Source organism: Pelecanus crispus, chromosome 1 (assembly GCF_030463565.1).
Source record: "Pelecanus crispus isolate bPelCri1 chromosome 1, bPelCri1.pri, whole genome shotgun sequence".
Classification (NCBI taxonomy): Eukaryota; Metazoa; Chordata; class Aves; order Pelecaniformes; family Pelecanidae; genus Pelecanus; species Pelecanus crispus.
Window position 1 is genome coordinate 192,929,365 of NC_134643.1, and position 24,235 is coordinate 192,953,599.

General features: G+C 40.8%; 1 protein-coding gene across 3 annotated transcripts in view; it reads right to left on the reverse strand.

The window, feature by feature from the left end:
* The window catches only part of EPSTI1 (epithelial stromal interaction 1), a 56,378-nt gene that overhangs the window by 21,408 nt on the left and 10,735 nt on the right, over positions 1-24,235 (reverse strand). For all 3 annotated transcript variants that reach the window (XM_075710701.1, XM_075710693.1, XM_075710686.1), the window contains exons 3-7: positions 22,447-22,530; positions 18,646-18,719; positions 17,917-18,000; positions 12,167-12,240; positions 110-203 (exon numbers count right to left, since the gene is read on the reverse strand). In XM_075710701.1, the coding sequence (XP_075566816.1) occupies positions 110-203; positions 12,167-12,240; positions 17,917-18,000; positions 18,646-18,719; positions 22,447-22,530 (410 nt within the window). The remainder of the gene's footprint in view (positions 1-109; positions 204-12,166; positions 12,241-17,916; positions 18,001-18,645; positions 18,720-22,446; positions 22,531-24,235) is intronic.

The following is a 24,235-nucleotide window of genomic DNA, read 5'->3' on the forward strand; positions in this document are numbered from 1 at the left end:
CTGAGTTATGTCTAGGCAATTAAGCTCAATTAGAATATTCTAATATTACACTATTGACAGCGCCTGGAAAGCTGACAGAAAATATAGCACATGCCATGGTTTTGCTTACCCATGCTGTAGATCCTGGGCCACGATTAGCAATCTGACAGGAATCACTCTTTGGCAAACCCAAGTCCAATCTGTTCAGTAATTCATTGGTTTTGCTGTGAAGAAATCCAATCCAAATAGAATTGTTAGTGCTTCCATAAAAATAAATACAGCTTTTTATTCCACCCTTGGAATCTAGCCTAGACATTTTATCATGTGACTGCTGAAAAACATCACAGGTGGAACAAAAGGTTATGGAGACAGACAGAATGAAATGGGATAGAGCATACAGAACCTATATTGCAGATAAGACATTTGCTGGGAGAAATTTTTAAGCAAACAATTATTGTCATTTGCATATTTGGGGTCTACAGTGGGTATGCTTTCCTTCCTCATTGTAAAGCTCCTAAAACACAGGCTCGCATGCCATTGGACTTCATCAGGATGCAACTGCTTCACTGAATTGTTGCAAATCCTTCTGCCAGGTCTATAAGTCTCAGATAAGTAATTTAAAAGATTATTTTAAGGAATTTTCCTTCATGGTTAATACAATGCAGCCTTACAACAGATTACTTAATCAAGCAGAAAGACTTTGCAGCATTTTGTAGCATTGAAAAAAAATGCTTGTCTTCAGTTGAAGCAGAATTGCACAACATTGTCATTTCTTATTCTGGAAAGGGCATTTTTATTTTTCCAATAGCATCCCTCATAAACCAGATTTTCAAAGTAGCATCACTTTGCTCACAGTTTCAACCAAGTACAGTTAAACAAAGTCACAAGCAACAACATAAACAAATGTTAAGAATAGGAGTTTCAGTGCTGTGGTCAGGAATTAGTTTCCTAACCTGCAGTCCCAGGCATATCTATTCAAGTCTTTGCTTACTCAAAGGAATAGAGTCAGAGGAAAGAGGCAATTTTATTTCTGTATACAGCTTTGCAAAGCATGAAAGTACTGAAGTGAGAGCAGGAAGAGTGCTTCAAGAGGCATTCAACACAAAGATTTCCACTGCTAACAGGGCAACCAGCTAGCTCTGTGGGGGAGAAGATGCCACTACCAAAGACAGCTACTTAACTTGGAGAAAAAGCCTTGGCTGCTGAAGAGTGATGATGACTAACTGCTGAAACAGACTACCAAGTGTGTTTTTATCTTTCACTCCATGATCTGAAACAGTGAAAAGATGCATTTTTGGAAAATGTCCTGCTGGTCAGTGGGTATATTGAGGAGAAGTGGGGAAAAAGAACAAGAACCCACAAGTTCTTCTCTGCTATTCTACACAATACAAAACCATGTTACCACTTCAGGAACAGAGTACTTGCTCAAGCTGTCATAAGCCATGCTTTTAGAGTCTCAGCATTCCCAGTTCACTCCCTTCCCTCCATTACCTGGGCAGTCAACATGGACCCCAGCCAACGCACAATACAGAAAGAACGAAGTGAAACATAAGATTCCCTGATTTACAAAGCACCTGTATATCAAGGTTCAATAAATTAATAGCTTTCTTATCCAAGCGTTAAGCACACACATTTTTTCCATGAAAGATGAATGGTCGAGAGGTGAGATTGTACAGAATAATTTGGGGAACTTTAAGTTTTAAATTGTAGACTTTGTGTTTCTCTACCTATGCTAAAATTGCTAAAATAACAGTTTATTTCTACACCAGAAAGACTAAGAACTCCTACAGAAAGTCTGGAATATATTTGAGAAGGCTGAAGCTCTGCAAAGAAATTCCTGGCAACTTGGGGGTATACCTGGATGTCCTAATTCCTTATGGATAGCAAAAGAATGACATGGAGTATGTGGAAGTTCTCATTATTTGCATAAAAATGGGGTGGAGGGTTAAGACAATGCATTTCGCAGATCAGCACACTGGTAGCTGAAAAGCTAACTCAGTTTCGGTATTGGAAAAGATGATTACAAGAGTGGAAGCAAATAAGGTTTCTCAGCAAGACTGTGCACTGCCTTTGAATACAGAAAACGCCCTACTACACCAAATTAAATAATACATTAAAGTGTCCCTATCACAAGAAAGAGACTCAGGTTTCTGAACCTGACTAAAGACAAACTCAGTCAAGTCAGTCATATATGTTAATTCGTTGTGTGTCATCTCTATGGAAACCCAGCAATGCATCTCGAGTTGCCAGACTGTCAAAATATTGTCTGAATGGTATTTTTCATAATATTAAACCTATAGTCATAACAATGCAGAGCCTCACATAAGCCATGCTGCAGGGAAAGGAGGAAGTCAGAGAGATGACAGTTCAATTAATGTTCCAGAGAGGAAAGCATTATCTCCAGAAGGAAATCAGCATATCAAAGTGTCCATAGGTGTTCCACATTCAGACAGTTCAAGCAACATCTCACTCGCTTGCTAAAACTTCAAGGGCTAATCAAAGATGCTAATAAAATGTGTTCCTCTAAACTAATTAATATTAAAGAAAGAAGAGCTTGAGAAGAAATTAATTTGAATACAGCAGCATCCTGATACCCTTCAAAACTAGCTAGGCAGAAGGAGATCCAAAATTTAGACAAACCAAGATGGCACCCTCCTAACAGGCTGCTAACCTGAGCTCTGACTACCCCTAAGCATCAGGCTGAAGAGAAGAGAGCCATTCAGAAGCACTGGTTAAGCTGGAGTGATCTTATGAAGGTATCTGGTCTTTCTTGGTAGCCCTGTTTCCTATTACACCGTTGGGAACAAACCTTTTGCTCTACTAATTAAAATAGGCTACTCCCATACTGGTACATTTAATAGCACCAGGCAATAGTCTTAGCATGGGAACTCAGCCATCTATATTGTGGTAACAGTTCCTGGAATAGTTTTGACCTGTTCCAAATAGCACTTTCCCAAATAACTCCTGGCTGCTGTCCGGGAATGAGTATCAACCACAGGAAACTCCCAACAGGCACTTTGGATGCAACCACCCCATTTTGGGAGGTAAAAAAGTTTGCTAGCAATGGAAGCAGGCAGTCTCAGGCCTGTTGGCCTCAGAAGTGACAGTGATTGACAGTGTTTAATTTATTAGTACAGATGCAGCCACGGGGGAGTGAAGCACAATACTGGATTTGGGGGCTGAAAAACTCTTAAGAGCTGTCATAGGAAAATACTGACTCTGCTGCCAGGATCATTGACTAAAGTGCTAGGAGGGGACAGTGCATGACTCTGGAAATCAGTCCATGTTGCAGATGCTTTCTGTGAGTCCTCAAATATACGGCTTTTCATTTCACAACTATTCTTCAGGCAGAGTCCTTTCTTAAAAGCTGTTACGTAAAAGCATATACTTGAAGCTCAACAAGTACGTATAAAATGCAGAAACATGAATTTGCTAGGTGTTCCACTGAGAACAGTGTAATAGAGGGATTTAGAGCTGGCACTCTGCACTCACAAGCTACTTGTACATCAGGAAATCCACATCCATTTCTTATTGTTTGGGACTAAATGCATGTGCTGCCCACATTCCCACTGGGGTGAGACAAGGGGGTGGATATAAAAGTTGCAGTGAGACTAGGTTCCTCCGGCCTAGGTAGAAGTTCCCATGCTCTAACAGGGTCACCAGCCTTGACAGCTGAGAAGCAGAAAGCTCCACAGTTGACTCCAGCGTGCAACTATGGAAGTTCTGAAGACCCACAACTGATCTTGTTGCAGGACCAACCTAAGGTCTAAAATCCTGTGCAGAATAACATCAGAATAATTCTGTGTGTGTCGTGGTTTAGCCCCAGCCAGCAACTAAGCACCACGCAGCCGCTTGCTCACTCCCCCTACCCCGATGGGATGGGGGAGAGAATTGGAGGAGTAAGAGTGAGAAACACTCCTGGGCTGAGATAAGAACAGTTTAATAATTGAAATAAAGTAAAATAGTAATGCTAATAGTAACAGTATAATAATGATAATAATAATAATGATACACGAAGCAAGTGATGCACAATGCAATTGCTCACCACCCGCCGACCGATACCCAGACAGTTCCCGAGCAGCGATCGCTGCTCCCCGGCCAACCCCCCCCCAGTTTATATACTGAGCATGACGTCATATGGTATGGAATAGCCCTGTGGTCAGTTTGGATCAACTATTCTGGCTGTGCCCCCTCCCAGTTTCTTGTGTGCCTGGCAGAGCATGGGAAGCTGAAAAAGTCCTTGACTAGCATAAGCAGTACTCAGCAACAACTAAAAACATCAGCATGTTATCAACATTCTTCTCCTACTAAATCCAAAACACAGCACTATGCCTGCTGCTAGGAAGAAAATTAACTCTATCCCAGCCGAAACCAGGACAGTGTGTCATTTGGTCTTAACTCCTGTCACATCTACAAGGCAAACAGAAGAACCAGTTCTGAAAAGGATTCATCCTTAGGGACATGAATAAGGATATGGACTCTGGCCCCAGCATCTTCCTCCACCCAAGAGTCGCACAGCACCACTTGCTAAGCTTTTCATTTGAGACTGTATTCCTCTCAGAACAAAGAAGTAAAGAAAATAATTTTTCTGCCTACACATGAAGTTCTTGGCTTTAACTCTGTTTTACAGACTAACATTAAAAATGCATCAATTAAAAAGTCTTCTTGTAATCTTCGTTAGTCCTTCCCAATGAAACCAGTGGCAGTTAATTATTTTGCTTTAATTGATGGATATTGAAATGCCAGGATACAGAGAAATATAACAGCTGTTATGCCACTGCTTTTGCAAAAAAAGCAGCACAATACTTTTGCATATATCATAAATGTATTTATTTCTCTTGACAATTTTAAAAAGATAATGGCCACTCTTATTACTACTGAAAACAAGACAGCTCCTAAACTCCTTGTTTTCTCAAGCTGCAGGATCTCCAGCATTATAATTCTGCTCTAATGAACATCCACAAGTATCCTAAGAGCCATTCAAAAACAGTAATAAAAAGTAAAAATAAAGAATCGCAAGCCAGGTAAATCATTATAGCCATTTCAGAGAGGAGACAACATGAGTAGTCGCTAAGACAACAGAAGCAGCATCTAGTGCTGAATGACATGGACACATCAGCTTCCAAATTCATTGCCAGTAAGCAATGCTAAAGTGATATTTCACCATTTTCTTCCAATTCAGCTGAAAAACTAAGAACCATGTATAATGCATACATAATATTAGTTTCACACATCTGCCCAGAAGTTTCACAATGGTTTTTAAACAATAGCAGGACTCCTCCTCTCAAAAAGAAAACCAAAAAACCAAAACTGAATTTCATTCCAGATGCATCTTTTTGCAGCACCAGCAAGCATATCTACACTTCTCCCTACTTAAACATATCTAATTGGCTAAGCGTAACAACTTCCTCAACTTTTTGCAGAAATTAAGATAAGTTACTTAACACTACTCTCCTGATTTCAGCTGGGATAGAGTTAATTTTCTTCCTAGTAGCAGGCACAGTGCTGTGTTTTGGATTTAGAATGAGAAGAATGTCGATAACACACCGATGTTTTAGTTGTTGCTAAGTACTGCTTATGCTAGTCAAGGACTTTTCAGCTTCCCATGCTCTGCCAGGTGCACAAGAAGCTGGGAGGGGGCACAGCCAGGACAGCTGACCCAAACTGGCCAAAGGGCTATTCCATACCATATGACATCATGCTCAGCATTTAAACTGGGGGGAGTTGGCCAGGGGGCAGCAATTGCTGCTCGGGGACTGGCTGGGCATTGGTGGGCGGGTGGTGAGCAATTGCATTGTGCACCACTTGTTTTGTGTATTCTTTTATTGTTACTATTATTATTATTACTTTTTCTTCCTCTGCTGTCCTATTAAACTGAAAAGAAATTCCAGAAGTCGACACAAAGGTCGATGAGATTGCTGTCCATTTATGCAGGTTTCCCATAGATTCCCATTGGGAGAGGGAGGAAGAGACTCCAAAGGGAAGTGTGGCAATGAAGCTGGGGGGCCAATAATACCATTTGTGAAAATAATCCCACCAAACATACATATTTCAAAATTAATCCATTAAGAAAGTTGCAAGTAGCCTGAGTGGGGACACCAATGGCTTTTGCTGGTATACAGTTATACATGGCTTCTCTCACACCCCCTCTTTGCAGAGACTTACTGCAGCAAGAAGTTTACAAGGTTTAAATAAGTTCAGAAGGCTACAAGCAACTGCCATGTTTCCCACGTGGGCCATGACAAAGGGCAAGGTAGTAAAAACATCTCCATCTGTCAGCAACAAACATGCCCTCAACTCTACATGGATTCTGGTTCTCCTCTAGCTCAACTCTAACCCACACCTGCAGGACAGAGTCCCCCTTTGGGTAAGAAAAAAAACCAAAACATCAGCCATGTGCAACATTGTCAGCATGAACTAATGTCCATTTCTTGGTGTGTGTGTGGGTGGGGGATTCATCTTATGCTGGAAGCTATAAGGGGAAAAATTACAAAGTGAAATAATTAACCCATTAAATTCCTGTATGATGTTGATGGGTCTTCTGCAATGTCCTTTACTGGGAAGAAAGGCCATCCTTTGGGTATTTAGTTCACTTGCTTTCCAGCACAAATCTTTCCAGTAGCCACATACCAAGCTTAATGCAGTATTCACAGACTTCACTGGGAGTAATGCACATGCATACTAAGGAGGACTTGGGCAAATCTAATGATAGTGATCAAAACTGTGCTATCTTTGGCTGGTAGGCTTTATTGTTTGCAAGTTCTTGAGCATGTGTTCCTGTTCTTGGGGACAAGAACAAAAAATGTGTCACTAGTTCATTTTAGGTATAAGGTTTCAAGAAAGTATAAAAATAGTTTTAAAAAAAAAGCAACTTTCTCAGCAGAATTATTTTCATCACTTCCCACCCACACCCAAAACTAATCTTTCCTGTCAACCCACTTGCTTTTTTTGTTTTCCTGACTGGATGAAATAATACAGCTAGGCTATTCTTTCCTCCCGCCAACTCATCCAATATTCTTGGAAGTTATTTTAGACATCAAGTTTCATTTATTATCTGAAGTAATAAGCATAAATCCAGTTTTAAGGAAAATGCAGTTTTGTATAAGTCTATTGCATAGATCTTCCATTCTGTGTGCTCCATCTGCATGTGCAATCTGCTTCTATATTTTCAGCCAGCTTGCATGGGCAGATTAATGCGTACAATTAGAAAGCAACCTCACAGGCGTTCAATAAACTGCCTTCATTATTACACTCAAGAGAGTCCCTTTGGATGTCTATAAAAGCCTAGTTTTCTGCCTGTTAGCTAAATAATTGACAACGCTTAAAATAATCAGGAGCAAATGAACAAAACGAAGACCATTGTGGTGAGAAGAAGCAAACAAAAGATTCTCAAGGCTGCAAACCCTTTTTGTGTGAGCCCTCTTTCATTCCCTCTAGCAACCTATATTAAAAGTCTGGTCAGGTTTACATTTGCACTTCTGTGGGGAAAATTTGTTACCAGCCTGCTGTTTGAACCACACATCATAGGGGACTGAAAACTGGCAAGGACACTAGTAGTTATCCTGTAAAAATAGATAGATAAATAAATAAAAATTCTGTTTTGATTCAGGTTTTATTTTCTTGCATTTTATGACTTTTGAGAAAACTGCTTTGGCAGGCAAGTGTATATCAGCTTGGTTTGGTGAACCTCCTGCATAGTGTTTGTAATATGCACTTAGAGGCACTCTGGCAAATTCTGTTTCCAGCTCCAAATTCTGAGCAGAATATATTGAGTGCACACATGTACCCGAGTGCAGCAGTGCCAGGAATTTTTACAGGAGTACAACCTTCACAAAAACAGAGGCACAAATATGTAACAAAGGGAAGGATGAAGTGATACAACAGCCACCATGTACTATTAAAAAGTAACCCTATGTTCTAGACTGCTTTTCTCATTATATAAATAGGTAGATGACTATTAGAAAAGCAGTGGACCACATCCAACACTACAGTTTCTGGGAAGACGAATCCAAATTAAATAAAAGCACCTTACTAGAGAGCTGGGTAAAACCATATAGTGAGATGCCACATTTCAGGCACAGATTCATACAGCCTGCACAACAAGCTACAGAGAAAAGCAAGTCATGAGGTAGCCGTTCCTCATAACTGTTTAAATGACCGTTTTTGTCTTCTAACTAAAGAGGGATGTCCTGAAAAGTGCTGGGTCAGTCATCTAACCTCTTTTTTGTTACCATTTGGAAAGATGGACACTCAGTCCTTTCCTCATAAGGATTAGCAATCACAAAGTATGGACTGCACAAGCATTTATTACCTTTTAATGCACTCTGACAGAAATACAGTCTCTACCGCAGGCCATCACTGTAAAATGCATTCAAGACACCATTACTCAGAAGGAAGGACACCATTTCATATGCAAGTAGTTTCTGGTAGAAAAGTGCACACGTACTCCTTATATTCTAGACCTGGCATCTGCAGAGACAGAACCACAGCGATGCTATCACCAATAAATCCCTCAAGTGCTTCTCCTCTGTTAGCGCAAACTATAGAAATCCTGCCATGCAGCAACTCCCCCAGCCCAAAGTCTGCTCCTGTGTGCTCTTCAGGCTTTTTATACACTGCTACTTTAGGGGATACCTTGTGAGTTTTGCCTATTTTAGTCACCTAATAGAGCTTGAGTCCACCTGGGTCAGAGGAGCTGCTGATCCCAAAAGAGAGAGGCTTGCAGACTTTTCCACAGCACTCTACATGCATGGCTAGACCTCATTCTCACAAGACACAAACACATAGTCAAGCAACTGTGATAACAGATGCAGTTGACTTTCAAGGGCCAGTTGTACACAAAGAAGCTAACAAAGCTTTCAAGAGATAGGAAATAACGGTACTCTGCAGACAGTGGACAAGGTTACAGACAATTTTCATAGAACATAGAATCATAGAATGCTTTGGGTTGGAAGGGACCTTTAGATATCATCTAGCCCAACCCCCCTGCAGTGAGCAGGGACAGCTTTAACCAGATCAGGTTGCTCAGAGCACCATCCAACCTGACCTGGAATGTTTCCAGGGATGGGGCCTCCACCACCTCTCTGGGCAACCTGTTCCAGTGCTTCACCACCCTCATTGTAAAAAATTTCTTTCTTATGTCTAGTCTAAATCTACCCTTCTTTAGTTTAAATCCATTATTCCTTGTCCTGTCACAACAGGCCTTGCTAAAAAGATTCTCCCCATCTTTCCTGTAGGCCCCCTTTAAGTACTGGAAGGTTGCAATAAGGTCTCCTCGCAGCCTTCTCTTCTCCAGGCTGAACAATCCCAACTCTCTCAGCCTGGCCTCATAGGAGAGGTGCTCCAGCCCTTTTTTTTTTCCTTTTGGCATTCACTTACTTCATGTTACACCCTTTGAAAGGGGATTTCAGTGAGAAGTTCTTGTTTTTAATAGTGACAGGAATTTAATCGGAACAACGAACTTCTGCGCAGCATCATACTTTATTGTCAGAGTATGTTAATGACATGAGAATCTTAAGCACCTTTCCTTATCAAATAGAAGCGGCACTTCATACAGCAGAGGTACAGATTGGGCTGTACCCCGTGGAGGCTGATACAGCTAGAGGTGGTGATCAATTTTAAAAGGTTTCCCAGCTAATGAGACTGCTGGTAGGCACTGATCTCCTCAGAAAAATTGTGATGTTGCAGCTACAGATGCTTACAGAGGACAGACTAACAAGGCAGCTTATCTTTTGAAATGCTCTGCAGGCTGTGACTTTACAGAGGGCATTACTTTATATGCAGTGCATGACCTTTCTTCCCCCCTCTCCCAGCAAGCAGGGAAGGAGATCAAAATATTCTAGCAGAGACAGTGAGGAAAGGGGCACAACCTCATATTTGTTCGCTTTGCCTCTGGACATAGGATCTTAGATGATGGAAGTAATGAGTCACTCATTTTTGCATAGTAGGCAAAAGCACGTCTTTAAATACCAAGCACTTTTATGTGAACATGTCTCTAATAACCGCCAGTACTCGAATGCTGTTACTTTACAAGATCTGAGATGTCACACAGTATCTTTCCATTACTCCTGGATGTTGTGCTCTAAAATGCCAATGTATTTTAGCAATGCAACCTCAACAACATCCAGTGGTAAAGACTCCTCTTCCTCTGCCCACCAGAGGATTCCTTCAGACCAGCAAAGGCACTAGTGCCATTCTGTACAGCATGGGAGATTTTTGCTTAACCAAAATTATGTTCACTGTAGGCAGGTTTTCAGCTTACTTCCTCCAGGTGCAGTATCTACAGGGCCCTTCTGGTGTATGTTCAATACATACTACATACAAATAATCTTCTGATAGTTGAACATAATCTCAAGCAATGGAGCTCGACAGTCCTTCTCTACCTTCAGTTGCATCAGTCAGTTTGGTTTCCTAAGATGACACCAACTGAATGCTCACATGGCTTTCCTAAATCAGTGGACAGAATGGCTGCCAACCAGCCTCCTCCTCAGTGCCCAGGCAGCCTGAGCTCCGGCACCACCTGGAGATGAACTGACTGCCCACATGAAGGTGTTTCAGAGGGTTTGGGCTTGCTTTTGTCAGAAGCAAGCTTACTTTTAATGGAAAAAGTGCTGATCAGCAGCATTCATTTCACCCTAAGCAAAAAAAAAAGGTATAGAGAGGGAAGGTGAGGGAAGGAAGAGATATGTTTCTGTTCATAATTAAGTAAGACTTAAGACAAAAAATCAGATTAAATATGAAGATAAGAACCCTGACAATCTCCTCAGGAAAAAGCAAGTCCCATAATGGAGGACCCTGCAATGAAAAGACCTGATGAAGTTGTTGTTGAGTTAGGCTCAAAAGCATGAAGGTGTCTAGTTTGTCAGAAACAGGCAGAGTTCTTAAGCTGTCCAATGTCTTCAGAAATCCTGAGGAATTAAGGTGTGGGGGGGGGAAATCCACACGCAGACAAACAGAGGACAAACAGCAGGCAAAATACCAATACCTAGAGACAAACATTGGCAATGTATTTAAGGAAAGAGCTGTACCTAAAGCCAAATGGGAAGAAATAAAAGGAAAAAGACAATAAAGGCTGAGATCAGTGAGAATGCACTAAAATGTCTATACATTAGAGAACAGAGTCTGGGCAAGTGATGAAGAAACTGGAGCTACTAGCATGGGACAAAAGTGACTCCTTTAAAGGTCACAGAGGAGGAAAGAGCAATCAATCATGCTAAGAACACAGGTGAGTAATTTCAGGAGCCAAAGATAAAAAAGATAAAGGTGACTAAACAGGATTGTGTTTTAATTATGCGATAGAATTGGTTTGGATAAGTTAAAAATAAATAAATAGGGTAGAGTGAACTGGCAAGGCAGGAACTTCACTGCCAATGGAATTAATTATGTCAGGAGTTAAGCCATATCTAAATCTGACATTAAGGAGGTATTCTTGGGAAACAGGTCTTCACAGCAGATCTCTACATTTAAGCTGTAGGACTATGCTAAATATAGGAAGTCCTCATTATTTCCATGGGGTTTAGATTTCTTTACCAGTCACTAAAATAAATGGGCAGAGATGTAATTTAGATCCTGTTTCAATAATTAGTCTTGGATTGAATGATCACAGATTGATTCAGTTAGAGAAAGAAAGCACAAAGTTGTTCTATAATTCACAGGTTTAATTGCAAAGTGTATGTTTTGAGAAGCTAAGAGGAATCTACTGAACCAAATTTCTCACAGAATAAGGTATGGAGGAAGCTTGGAATATTTCACAGAATCACAGAGTGGCTGAGGTTGGAAGGGACCTCTGGAGGTCAGCTTGTCCAACCCCCTGCTCGAGCAGGGCTACCTAGAGCCAGTTGACCAGAACTTTTGAATATCTCCAAGGATGGAGACTCCACAACCTCCCTGGGCAACCTGTGCCCATGCTCAGTCACCCTCACAGTAAAAAAGTGTTTCCTGATGTTCAGGAGGAACCTCCTGTGTTTCAGTTTGTGTCCATTGCCTCTTGCTCTGAAGTCAAAAGTTTCAAAGTCAAAAAGTGAAAAGACAGCAACAGAAGCCAAACCCTTCCTGAGCCCCAAACCAGACAAAAGCAAACAAATTAAAAAAACAAAACAAAACAAAACAAAAACAACCCCAAAACCCAACCCCAAAACAGGACAAGAAGTTGAGGAATTTCAGGTAATAAGTTTCAAATTTTACTTACTAATACTGCTCTTCAAGGAACATCTCTCTTCTTAGCATTTCTTGTTGCCTTTTTTTAACTTCAAGTCTCTCTGCCTACAGCATTAAAAACAGGAAAACATACTTAAGATTTCCAGTAAGCCAGAAACAAACATTGATTATTTCAATTCAAGTATTATAATATTCTGTTGTTTAAAACAACTATAGCAGCAGTTGGCTACAGAAGTGACCCAATCTCAAGTTTAAACAGTTCCTAGTCAAAAGACCAGTCTGAAATAGAAAACTGCACTGTGCTCCTGGCAGACCCATCTATCCTTGGAAAGGGCCTCATCAGCCTTCACAGTTCTTATGCCACAGCAGTGTTGGGGCCACCTCTTGATATAACTGATGCAACGTTGGTCCTAGGAAGAAGGTACATGACAGGAACCACCGCACCAAAGCAGATGATAGTCTTGTAGCACCAAAAGCACAGTGGTATGAGCACATGTAGCTCTGCACATAGATCTGTGGCCTTCAGGAGTGTTAGGTACTGGCCAGTTGAATACATGCAAAGACAGATGAAAGTGAGAGACGTTTGTACTTAACCAGTATTATTCTGCCTCATTCTTGCCCAGTGCAAGAGTCAACAAAATCCTTGACACACAAAACTCCTCTTTAAATCTGGATACCACACAAGTGATTAAGTCCTTTAATATAAAATTGCACATAATTTCCAGTGGGTTGTCTAAGCTGCCCCACCCCCCACATTCAAGCAGAATGCAATGTTAAAACAAAGCAGAAACTAGAGAACTTGCTGCAACAGCAATATGTAGCTCAAGCTAAATTCCAGTCAAAAGGAGGCTTTTTGACACACAGGCTGTAGGTAGGTCCAGTGGGAAGAGCAGTCAGAAGGCAGTTCAGTGTATTAAAAGCACAAATCAGAAGTTCAAAACTGGGATTTCAGCCCTGCTATATTTTGAGCACAAGCTCCCACACTGCAGTTGGTGGGGGAATGCTCCAACAAGAGCTCCCACCCAAGGTTCACAACTAGCAACTGCAACCTTGGACTGTCACTCCTCTCATCACCCACCCTCAAAATGAAAAAAAGTAATTGTTTGGTAACCCAGCAACCAGACATTGCTCTAAACAAAGGGTCCTGGAAATTTCAGACAATACCTTGCAGAGATGAGAAGGGAGCTGTAGGTGGGAATGGCCCATTTGGTCAGAGCCCCAAATCAGGGAGAGGACACTATACCTGGGTGGAGGTATTGTGCAAGGCCAGGCAGAACGGGGGGGCATGTGTGTGTGTAAGGGGGAAGGTGGTGTTAAGAACAGGGCTGTAACCCCCACCCCCATCATTTTCTTCCTCTCCGGCAATCAATAACATTTCAGAAAATTTACAGTTCTACTGGCAGTTACTCAATTACTTTGCCTTCAACAATTTCAGGGTATTTTTTAATTGGATAGGAATGACTGTCTGGAAGAGATTTGCGAAACAAATGCAAATTCCTCCTCAGCTTGTATTGGATTAAGTAAAAAAACCCTGTCAGATGTCTGCAGATAGGAGAAGAGCTACTATGTTGTGTAATGATATAAACTATTGGAAGGCAAATGACTTAAAAGTTACTTGTAAAAAGGCAATGGAAAATAAACGAAAGGAGGAAGATGAATCTCTGAATAAGATGTCCCATTGGTCAGTCATTTGACATGCTGAGACAGTGGTAGAATGTATGAAGTACTGACGCAATTAAAAAAAAAATCAAACTAAAGTAAGAAATATCACCCCACAGTATAGGTAAATTTTGATAGTGTTCAAGGCATATCTTGTTTGCTCCTAACCTCTCCACTCAGAGACAGATGATTTTTTAGGCAAAAGACTCCCACCCACCTATGCAACTGAACAATTTACAGGGAAAGAAAGGAAAGAGGAAGAAAGGCAATCTGATGGCATCTGTGATTGTCAAAGGTGATGCTGATACCCTCAAGACGCCACTAATAGCTCCCAGGCTTTTCCCCACCACTGCTCAACCCTGCAAGCTGACGCCATCACCTCTGAAAAACCATTTGACATGGGATCCACCATCATACTGCATGGCTCCTGAAAGTTCAAATCCAAAGCTCAATGAAGTTGCTGTGGTCTAGCTTCTAGCTAGAACACCACATTGATACTAACTTTGATAAATACAATTCTTGAATATCACCCTCGTCTCCCACTAGATAAAAAAGCAGGAAATATCCTACGGTATTCTACCACCAGAATAGTGCCTGAAGAAAACTCCAGCGTATTGAAATTATTTACTTGTGGCTGGTGTGACTATTTTCTACGCTGGAGGTATACCCTGGGACCCCTGCTTAGGGCACGTACAAATGACAGGCAACGGGACTGGGACATTCTCTAACTAATGACAATCTATCAATAGACATTGCCAAAACACTCCACATTTGGCACAGTCTTCAAAAACAAAGCCAAGAGTGGAACAGCTGTGATATTGAAGGTAAACATGTTGAAAAGCATTAGCAGAAGGTCTGTAAAGTGCCTAGTTTTAACAAATTCCCGAAAAAGGCCATTCATGCTGATTAACACAGTCAAATTAAAGAGCACATGATTTGATAAAGAATAAAATGAAATTACAGTTTATTCTAAACTGGACAGTTTCTGAAGATGGCCAGACTGTTCCTATGTAATGTAAGAGCAAAAGAAAGCTGCCCACAGTAGAATTACACTGAGCATTTTCACTTCAAGTCTTTTGAATCTTTTAATATTTAGTCAAGATTTAGAATCTACAAGGAAAGGCTAAAGACAGGGTACAGGAACAGAGATTGAATGACAGGAAACAGAAATATCCAGTGCACTGAAGTTACGCTATTTTGTGTACAGCATAAATGCAGAAAGCTTAAAAAACAAGAAGCCAAATATCAGCCACTTGTTTATTTTCTTGGTAACTTTGACAGTCCTTTCACCCAAAAGACACAAAGGAAGCTATGGTGCGGTCTGGTCAAAAACTGTGATGTGAAGGGCCACACAAAAGACACCCAACTGCAGATGCCTGCTACTAATGAACAAACAGTATAACGCTACTTCCCATGCACTCCCATACTTTCTGTGGATCAGACACGCATCTCGGCACTAGGGACAAATACAGAAATAGGGACTCCCCTGCTAATGTTACAAAGTCTCTCCAAAATTATTCAGTGAGCACTCAGAGCTTAGAATTGAGTGAAGTGAGCACTTCACTAGCTTAGAAGAATATCCAAACTCATGCAGCCCAGGGTTATCCCATGAACAAATCAAAGCAGTCCCAGGACCAGGTGCCTGAGATGGAGCACGCAGAATCCCGAATGCCATTCACTGCTACACATGGAGACTCGAGTACAAGTTCACACAAACTGGTCCTGTGGAACACAGAATGAGGGGGAAGGATCCACTTTTCTTCTCTCTGGGAGCTGGAGAGAGACAAGGTAGATGCCAAGAATGTTGGTATTTCAGCACCTAACCTCATGGTTAATTAAAGAATGACAGAGGCAGGCAGGTGGACTTGTACAGATGGTAAGGCAGACCATCCACATTTGGGTACTGCTTTGGCAGACACCCAGTTTTCTCTTGGTCACAAAGATAACAGGAGAGTGAATACTGCTTTTCTCTGCAAAACCAGCATTAAAGCAGTAACATAAACAGATCCTATGTTCATAAGCAGCGCTGGCTTACAGTACATCATCCTTACAATCAAAGAACTGAGCTGAGTACCTGCACCCGTTCTAGTCATCGCGCGTTAGTCTGTAAGGCTTCACCATTCATGTTTGTTGGCAAAGTAGCTCTCCAGCTGTGAAAGTTTCAGGGCCCCTGCTGATAAAGCTGGCTAGCCATTATCTTGTTTCAGACTGTCAGACAACTCAGTTTTTATTGAATGAATAATAACCTTGAGCAAAAGAAGGACTGGCAAGCAAGAAAAGGCGGCTCGTGAATTTGCAGAAAGACATGCTCTCAGCTGATGCCCTGCAGGTGCAGTTGTTTACAAATCTATCACTTTAACAAAAGAAGTTCCTCTCCTGTGGTAACCAGGGAGTAACCAGGGCCCAACGTTGCTCGTACAGTACCAGTTCTTTAGGATCCCTTTCCTGTCATCCTCAGCTCTCAGGAGCCTTTCATCTGCAGGCAGGGTGAGATAGCCAAATTGACACCTTTTAGTGGCTTTCCAGCATGCTTTTCTTAAACACAGAGTTGAATTTTTAATATATAAACATCTTGCAAGCAGAAATCTTCATCAGCTCAATCACTATTGTGGAAGACAACACGAATAAACAAATTCAAACTAAGAGTTCCCTTTCATACTCCTCTGTTTTGTTTGTTTGCTTTGTGGGTATATGTTTATTTATTCAAATTAAACAGTCTGTTCGGCAAAGATGTTTGCATTCTCCTTTAGAAGAAAATGATAGTTACAGTTTTAGTATCTACAACATCTATAAAGATTTTATAATTGGTGGGAGTGAAAGTAAGGAAATTAAAGAGCATGAAAACAAAAATGATACATCAATATATTTTCTAGGTGTAACTAGAAATTACAGCAGTCTTGCAACATTTTTCTTGTCCAATGCCCACAGGCAAACAACATATATTTAATAGGTGAATAAAATATAATTAATCCCCTTTCTACCATTGCTATCATCACTGCTTCTGGAGGTATGTATGAGCTGGTAACTGTTAATGACATTTTCACGTGATAATATTTATTGCCCCTGTGAGCTATTGCATATGGGCTTATCCCCAAACAGTAATGCTAACCACTGAAAGACTGGGAACAAGACTAACCCTTACCTCAAGGCAATTAAGGCTATTTTTATTTATGCATGCCCTTGCACACCATCCAGTAGTGATGATTTTTTAATTAACCCTCAGCATTCAGCTTCTGCACAGAAGATCATTTTTCCTGTTGCGGAGACAAAACTTGCAAACCTGAAGTCTCCCTTTCCCTCATTACTACTATGCACATCAGTATCATGCCCCCCCTCTTTTCTTTTTGCATTTAAATTCCACACTACGTTCTCAAGTGAGTGCTACTTGGTTTACACCAAGGAGACATGAATGAACTTTTACAAAGGTTTATGCAGCAGATGAGAAGATGTTTTGTGAAAATGACTGGAAAAAAAACCCAAATGCAAAATAAAACTGCAGATTTGAAAATGAGCTATCATTGGTGTCAATATATGGTGAATATTAGAAGGAAAAGTGATCTTACATATTGGCAATACACCTGGGTGTGCAAGCCCCAGAGGGGCTGGAGGGGCATCTGAATTTCAGGGTGTGCTCAGCAGAGTGCAGATAGACTACAATGACCTTTTCATGATTTGGATGCCTTTTCCACCATCACAGGCTTGATTTTCTTGTATTCTTCCCATGTGTATAGCAGGCAATTATGGATTTCTATAAGGTCTTTGTGCCATCTGCCACAATCCAATCTTACAGAGAAAGCTCATGCCAAAGTGAACTATATAACCTGTATACACAACATTAATCCTGACCCTAGTGTTCTCTCTTTTTGCTAACTCTTCAGGATGGATAACAACTGAAAGGCTGCAGTTTCTGAAGAGCCAAAGGAATGCTCAAGCCCCAAAGAACACCAGGTCAGGCATCCTTCAGTCAGCTACAAAGAGAAGAAGGACTGGATTTCCTAACTCCCTGATGCAATCCGGGGCTACCATTTAATTTAATTAGCCTGCTCCATGTAGTTCAGCAAAATCAAGCATCAAGACATGAACTTTGTTATATGGCTCCAACTCTGCAGTAACCATGTTTACCTTTTCTCTCTGAGTTGCTTTCTTTTTCAGGATTTCAGCTTCTTCAGCTGCCTTTTTTGCTTTTACATATTCTTCTCTCTTGTGCTGTATGACAGAAACATAGAAAATTATTTTACATATGTATATATACAAAGAACACATAAGGTAACTTGACTTGACATAAGGTAACTCCTGTACTGCACATCTTTCAAACCTAAAGTGTGTTTGAGAAAAGTTTCCAGAATTTTTTCTTGAAATGAGACACTGAATAAAGCATGCTGTGTAGCAGCTACTGCAATATTGGCTTTACAAAGACTGAGAAATCTAGGACTGATAAATGGGCATCCATGCAAGGAATCACACAGCTGATTGATAACTTACAAGCATTTATAACTTTTATAACAGGAACAACATTTCTACATAAGCACTGGATGGGCTGGTACATTGATCAATTAGTCGAAGTGTAGGCAGCATGCCGGAAGATACAGCAAGGCATATAAGTAGCTTTACAACTGTAATGGTTATCATTTTAGTTATGATCTGCGATACGGGTTGCTACATATTTATAGCCAGATTTCTCATTTTCTTTGGTGCAGAACAGTTGTTTCTAGTTTTCTGCTGCATCCTTCAGGTTTCATGACTTCCTTTTGTCAAGCAGCTGTGAGTTCATTTTATAGCCATATGAAACACTTCATGAAAAGCTTTTTTTTTGGGTTCTTAAAATAAACAAATAAATTTATTCTTCCTGACCTTTTGCTGGTATTTAGATTGCATGAGCGCCATTTGCTGTTTTTGCCTTGCTTGAGCCTCTGATTCCTTTCCACCTTAAAAAAAAAAAAGGTATAAATTGCATTTTGCATGAGCATTTTAAGTTCAAATGCCAGTCATTTCAGAACAAAGCAATATAACAGATTGGATGTATGCATATACAGGAAATTTTTCATAATTACAGTAGCTGTCTGACATTAAAGAGAACAGACGTGAGACCTTTTTGATCATTTTATCCATCCGTCAAAAGCACTAGCTTGTTATTTACAGAGCATCAACTGTATCACCCACTCTACCAGCAAATACGTCCTACAGTGTATGATCAGTTCACTGAGGAACTATTCCATTTTCAGAAAATCAGTCACGCTTTGCAGATGAGTCTTCATTTTCAGACCCAGCTCTCCCCACCTTTGCTCAGTTTGTCACACACACACATAGAGAGTCAGAAGTTTTATTGCCAAAATGTTTCTCTTTTATCAAATTTAGGAGCTTGGAGTCTCTGCCAGCTCTAATGGGATGCTGTCATTTGAATATCTTCTAAGTAATGTCTTGGGGCTCAAGGAAGAATCCCCTTTATGAAATAGAAATCTAGACCTTTTCCCACAGACCTCATACTTATATCTAGGTAGCAGAAGGTGCCCTTTCCAAAGGCACAGGCTCTCTTTTGAGAACATCTATACTTCTGCCCATAATGTTCAGCCTTCAATTAAAAAAAAACCAAAATGAAACACACAAATAAAACAAACAAAAAACCCCAACCACACAGAGAAAATGATAATAGGTCTTAAGGGATGGAGGGAGTGGGTTTCATTCTATTATGCTGCTCTACTATTTTCCAAGGTATTTTCTTGCTCTGGGAAAGACCGTAATTCATTCCCTCGGTTGTTGAAAAAAACAACAGAAAACACAGCAGCAGCCCACACCCCATTTTGAGGATGAGGGCTGTATTTTCACCTACTGATTTTCTGAGAAGTTCCCCACTATCTGACTGCTAATTCTACAGAAAGAGCTGGACTAATCTGTGCAACCTGAGGTGCCTGAAATGTAAGACAGCTCTACTAGATATTTCAGGAGGGATCACCCTTCACTAAAAGTAGCTTTCTCCACTTACTAATGGATGGTAACTAATCTTTAGGTGCTTTTGTGAGGTCCAGTGAATGGGAGATCAATTTCCTAAGTGTGGAAACATTCCTATGCACACAGATAACTCTGTAAGATTAAGCTTCTTGCAAGAAAGACTGGCCATACAGTATACAAGCAACAAGCCTACAGTAGCAACAAGCATACAGCTGGCATTGTCGAGTATCTCCTCCCCACATCTAGGAAATAAAATTGCTATTAAACAAGTTTTGAAACCTTTTGGATGCTTGATCTTTCTTTCTTTCTTTCTAGCCTTTTATTGGCAACATTTGACACTTTTGTGTTCACTGTATGTTTCTGCAGGTACTGCTGGACTTCAGTTCTAAACAAGTATTTTACGGATCATTATTAGCCATTGCCTATAGACTTTCAGCCAGGTTTAATTCATTCAAGTTGGCTTGGCTGTAATGTGTCAAATGTTTCACTGAATTCAGAATATGTCATTACTGGCTTTATGTAATATGACTGAAAAAGAGGCCATTGCATTTATCAGGCATGATTTGTTGCTCCACGCATTGCTTATGGACGACGGTGGAACTTGCATCCTTCATTGCTCTCATCCGTCTATGGTACCTGAAAGTTTCTCAGTCAAATATTACAGAGTTGAAATCCAGAATACTTATTTCCCTATGGAAAGGATGAGTGTTAAGAAACTTCAACTTTAAGAATTCTCTGGTGATTGGGATTAGATGTGTAGTGTCTTAAAATCACTCTGAGAAAATAACATAGGATACTATTTTACCTTAATGACTACCTACAGTTGTGAAATTAGAGATGCCACTTATATTTTTTTCTCTTTCCTTGAGCGCTCTCCTGTTCCAAATTTGTTCCTGTGGGAATGATAAGATCTAATAATCTTTGCACCTTATCCCTTTTCAGAGGCACTGAACATAGTGCATGTGTCTCAGTCTCCAGGGGTCTTTCTAAGTGGCAGCTAGACAGTGACTGAAGAGCTCATATAACCTCCTTGAATTCTTTCAGCTTTTTCTTGCTTTTTTTGTCTTCCTTAATTTGCTTCTTTCCTAAGAAAGTTTTTAAATGCAGTGGGACCAGAATAAGTTAAGACTCCCCACACTCTTAGTCACTGCGCATTTGCCACCATGCTCCCAGTCACGCAGACAGCCTGAGCACATTCCGCATAGACACCACACACCAGCTTTCCATTTTCAGATTTCACTTTCTTCAGCAAAAAGCTTTGTGGCTCTCTTGGGGCAGAAGCATGTTTTCTAGGACCTGCTCACAGCCAAGAAGCAGCTAGTATGTATGAACTCACAAAGAGCATGTCTGGCCACATGATGGTGGGAATACAGGGCATTACATCAACTTGCAAAGGTAGGTTCACCATGGCAAACAACTGGGACTCGGGCTGCAGGGCAAAACAAACTTGTGACCAGTATCACCTTGACCCCAGAAACAAATCTGGGTTGGAGTCAGTTCAAATTCCTCCAACCCCCACCTGGTATCTATTTTTATACAGAGTAAACCACCCCAAACTTATCTGGTATAGCATGGCAAAGAGAGAACTTAGTTTCCAGGTCAAGCAGACAATGGCCTGTACTGTGTACCCCAAATTCTCTACAACAGCCAAGAGAAGGAAGAGAGTTTTACAAAACTAATAAAGGCATCATTATAATAATTCACTTTGTCAGAATGAATTTTGTCCCATTTCTATTAGTGCAGTTCCTCAAGGTCATCCCATTTTTGCTGCACAGTATCCTCATCATGTTCCACACGGATGATGCTTTCAAGTTTTGTCTTGTCAGCGAGTTTCATTAGCTCTCTCTTACTTTTTGTGCCAAAGACATTAAAGAAAGATACTAAAACAAGATAGGTCGGAAGACTGGTACTTGAAAAGCACTTCTAATAACCTTCCTCCTGCTTCAGCACAACCTGCAGCCCTATCCTCTGTACAAGACTGGGGGTGTGTTGGGGTTGGTTTTGGTCTTTTTAATTTTTTTTAACCTACCTCCAAAATAGCACTACGTTAAATGCTTTATAGTGGTTACAATTTAACAGATCCACTACGGTTCCTCTCACTTGTCTAGAAAAAAAGTTGGCTATCTTATCAAACACATCAGTTCAATTCAGTGTGACCTAAATTCCTGTAGCTTTTTATCCTGTTTTTCATTTACCTATCTCTGTTGTTATTTTTATTAAATTGTCAATACAGAGCCTCATGCACATTTAGCCTGCAAATGCCTGAAGATGCAGGGATCATTTCTGCATCTTCAGGAGCCAGCCATGAGGAAAGCACACGTACTGGCCCCTCATAAAAAATAGTTTTCTTACGGGTAACTGGAGGGTCTCCAACACATGCTGTCCGTCTGCATGCTAATGCCAAGTGTGTGTCCCTCAGAGACATCAACCACAGACAACATTGCCAGCAGGAGGGATAATCTACCTCTTTTTCCCAAATGTTGGTATAGATTTTCTACACATTTCTTGAGTGACAATCTATGCTGTTTTGTTTCAGAAACATCTTCATTGCTATGACCATCAAAAAGCACAGAGCACACATAGTAGGCCCATGTCAGCCCTTATTGACACTGAATCTCTTTGATAAGTGTGAGAAAAAGTGAAAAATGTCTCATGTCCTGTAAAATAAAATGTTGCAATTCATAATAGTTTATTTACATGCCTTACCCAGTCTCTGTGGAACCAACTTAATTGGCCCTGGCCTGTGCTCTTCCTTCCACCGCTCCAGGTCATCTAGCTCTTTCTTAGCAACTGAGCAGGTACAAAAAGAAACAAATATATGGAAGTTAGAAGCAGTACTAAAAAGCAGATGGTATCATTAATTGTATGTAACCCTGAAGAACCACCCAGGAACAGACAAACTTGTTCTCAAGGGGTACAGTTAACCCCCAGGAGGTTACACAGTCACTGCAATGATCAGCTAACAAGGCAAATATTTTGCCTAACTTGAGACCATATGGTGAGCAAACCCTAGGACTCAACCCCAAAAGCAAAACAAAGAACAGCTAAGGGACTGCTAATAGACTTCTTTTTAAACCCTGGGAACCTGTAGGCAAATGTCACAGTCTTTACTCCTACAGGTAAAGCAGAAGTTGTTAAGATTAAGATGTTATTGCTGCATGTAGGGAAATGTTTGTGGTGTAACGCTCCCCAGCAGGGAAATGAAGAATAAGAAATTTTCCCTCCCAACCACATGCTTCCTAAATAAAAACAGGAGGAATGCATGATTCAGCTTCAAGTTAAGACACTTCAACATAGCTGTCCACATGTGAGATGGGTGGCAAGCTCCCATTGTAGTTGGTGGAAGTCTAGTCAATACACCCAGGGGCACCAGCCGTATGCGCTAGGATGGCTGATTGATTAAACTGCTCTCTCAAATCAACTGGCAGAGGAAAAAAAAAACCAATTCCTTTCAATAGCAGGGCACACAAAGCCTATGAAAAGAGGAGCTGTGTTTTAGAGTAGTACCTCAGTTGCTCTAAGAGTTCAATTCACTCTTACTAAAACCAACATGAACCATATTTTCTAATGGCAGGCTAAGGCTAACAGATGCTAGCACCAGCCCTCCTCTAACAAGATAAAGCCAGTTCCTGGGCAAGACTTTAAAGAGACCCAAGAGAGATACCAGCTTGTTATTTCATCTTTAAAACAAGCACTTAGGTAGAGACTGGATTTGGTGAGGCCCTATTTCTGCCAGTACCTACGGCAGAAGTACTTGGCATGTTTCAGACTTTGCATGGTGGTGGCACAAAGTGAAAGCAGATCTTTATTAGAGCAGCAGCACCTTTGGTGTTAGCGTTGGAGTCAGCTCTAAGATGATCTGCTTTTATTCCTCCTTCCAGAAGATTATGGTTTGGTTCAGGAGTCATCCATTTTCTTTCTTGCAGCCAAAGGTAACCCAACCCTACACCAGTCTTCTGGTGAAGCATTTCAGCCAAACTCACAATGTTTGAGAAGGAATGTTTTTATTGCACTGTTTTCTTCAGGGCTCAAAATGTGAGGAGTACTGACTGACACTCCTTCAGCTTTCATGTCCTGTATGAGGAGTGCGGGACTGCAGTTCTTGGTCACCTCTGCATACAGAATTTATGTCATGGCTCTTTTGCTGTAACTCTTGGCAATTAAAGCTTTTTAACACATGCCTAAGATTTCTGGTAGAGGTTCAGGGTGTTCCTGCTTAGCTACTTTTACCAGCAAGACTTGAAGCCAAGCAAAAGGGAAGATATTTCCATCTAAAATGATCTTTCCCATCTTCATTAGAAGATCCACCTACAATCCCTTAAACGGAGATTCAAGAACCAACAGTGGTTCTGGTTGCTTTAGTCTCCACATGGGAGTACATTCAAATATATTTGTTATATTTTTCTTCTTCCTCCCCCTAACCCAGAGAGCATTCAAAGTTGGGTTCTTCAATCTGAATTCAGTCCTGTAAAGGTGGGATAGAGCTAATTCCAGC